The sequence below is a fragment of the Euprymna scolopes genome, chromosome 18 (assembly GCF_053919585.1).
Source record: "Euprymna scolopes isolate OS-2025 chromosome 18, ASM5391958v1, whole genome shotgun sequence".
Classification (NCBI taxonomy): Eukaryota; Metazoa; Mollusca; class Cephalopoda; order Sepiida; family Sepiolidae; genus Euprymna; species Euprymna scolopes.
This window is the reverse complement of record NC_136499.1, coordinates 7,307,298-7,309,762: the sequence shown is the minus strand read 5'-3', so window position 1 is coordinate 7,309,762 and position 2,465 is coordinate 7,307,298. Positions and strand designations below refer to the sequence as shown.

General features: G+C 30.8%; 1 protein-coding gene across 6 annotated transcripts in view; it reads left to right on the top strand.

The window, feature by feature from the left end:
* Window positions 1–379, top strand: part of LOC145297491 (uncharacterized) — a 241,128-nt gene extending 240,749 nt beyond the window's left edge. For all 6 annotated transcript variants that reach the window (XM_080143383.1, XM_080143382.1, XM_080143387.1 and 3 more), the window contains one exon: window positions 1–379. This exon is cut by the window's left edge and continues 10 nt beyond it. In XM_080143383.1, the coding sequence (XP_079999509.1) occupies window positions 1–203 (203 nt within the window). In that variant the 3' untranslated portion in view covers window positions 204–379.
* Window positions 380–2,465: the final 2,086 nt, after the last annotated feature.

Below are 2,465 nucleotides of genomic sequence, written 5' to 3'. Positions count from 1 at the left end.
TTCAATCAACACATGTCGATGAGAATGACGTCCAGACGATCTCTCACAAGTGCGAAGTACTTTCTATCGCTGATTTCCGTTGCCGCAAATTCGAGGACCGGAATAAACTCGAAGACTGTGAAGATATTTATTTCCTCGCTGGCTCCTATGACCCAATGACCACACGTATGACCTATGAGTCTGGCATTCCGGGCATCATATGATGCCTGGACAGCACTCCACCCGCACCAGGTGCGACCAGATGGTCGTATTTTATTCAGATCTATTGGATTGACGCTTTAAAGTTCGACAGAAATTCTGGGGAAAACAAAACCAATTACAAAAACTGTTTTAAAGTTTTTCACAAACAAAAAACAAAAACGTAAGAATGCAAATAAAATATAATATAAATGAATTGAAAGGGAAGAAAATGAATTATTAAAAAAATCGATTGAGGAGACAAGAACAAAAGGCGGAGAGAAGGAAAGTGGGCGAGAATTATCGTCCCCCTTATTCGCCGCCCGCACTTTGTTCTGATGAATTGAGGAATATTGAACTGCTGCTGTCATTGATGATGATGATGATGATGATGATGATGTTTACTGAAAGAATCAGCTCTCCATCGATGGCCATTTGAAACACAAAACAATCTGATTTAAACTGGGTAGTAAATAATTGACCCCCTATGGTCTCTCTTAAAAGGGGCCTATATTCTCGGCAAGGAACTGTCTTCGTTGTTTTAAAATAAATCTATTCAACTTGAAAACACACAACTCGTCATTAAACGAGATGGAAGATATAATTATATTCATCATTGTTATTATTATTATTATTATTATTATTATTATTATTATTATTATTATTATTAAAGATGTTATTGGACACAGATAATTGAAACAGATGTTAAACGTCTGAATTAAAGTTGTTGTTGAACGCGAATAATTGAAACAGATGAAAAACTTTCTGAATTAAAGATGTTGCTGAATACGGATAACAGATGCAAACTTTCTGAAAGTTCCTGGACTGTTTTTATGATTTATGTATCACTCTTGTCTTTCTTCTGGAAGATGAAAATAGAAAAAAAAATAGCCTGGAACTGATTTTAAAATATGATGCTTGTTAGAAATTTATTCAAAATTTGTTTTCGGAAACAATAATTTACCCTGGGGGAAAAAAGAAGAAACAAATAACAAAAAGGAATGATTTTGATTCGATAAAGTAATTCCAAAAAATTAATTAGAAAATATGCATGGGGATATTATTGGTTCAATGGATACAGGCGCAGACTATGTAGTCATAGATACTGCGTTCAAATTCGATCGTAATCTATTAAGTGATATATCACTACTGCTACTGAGAAGGTATGAACCTCTATTTACCCCGCGGATAAAATAAGAAAGTGTGTTCAATTGTAAACGATGAATTTTTGTCAATATGCATTGTTCATCCGCAAAAAATAATCGGAAATAATCGATATGTAAAACGATCAAGCTGTTAAAATGTGGATCACTTTAACAGCCAATGTTTTACAAAAAGAAAAAAATGATTCAAACAAAAAGAAAAACGTTAAAAATCTCACCAGAAAAATAAATCGTCTGTTCCCTCAATGTTACTGAGACAAAAAAAAAAAGGATTGAAAAATTGGCCAAAATAATTGTCATGACGGAAGTATTGTCAGAAAAACGGAACACCTTTAATAAAATAATTTTCAAATCGGCAAACAAGACTAACCTCTGAAAAATAAAGCAACAAAAAAAATGGAGGAGAAAGACACATATATTTCGTTATTATATTTAAAATAGTCTAAGAAAATTTTTGGATCTTTTTTAACTCGGGACGAAAAGAAATAACTTTCTGCTGCTGCTAAATTCGTATAATAATCAATCTCATGTTGATTAATTTCAAATTTACACAATATGGTCGATATAAATAAAGCAATACTCGACGACTCAAACAAGAATACGAATTAAATTCTTCTGTGTCATTGGGTTTGCATCGTTATAGTTGTTGCTGCTGTCGGATGCAAAAAAAGAAATCTTATGTACTTATGAAACTGGTTGGTTAAAGTTGAGAGACCACAACTGGATTTTGTTGATTTCATCCGACGTGAATAATTCTTCATCAATTTCTGATGTTAATGTCTTAAACTGTTACATTCTTTATGTGAAGCACCGAAAAAATAATCAAGAGAAAACATAAAAAAAAGCATTTTTGGTGATGAAAAGAAATCATGTTTATTTAATTTTGGATCATAAAAGAAACGACGTTTTGTTTAACATTAAAATAAGCAAAAAAAAAAAATGAGTGAGTTTTCTTGAATTTTTAATATATATATATATATATATATATATATATATATATATATATATATATATACGAACTCTTTGTTAAATACAATATATCTACTTTCAAAGCGCTTTATTAACTAAAATATATATGTATATATTCACATTATATATATATATGTATAATCATAGAATATTGAA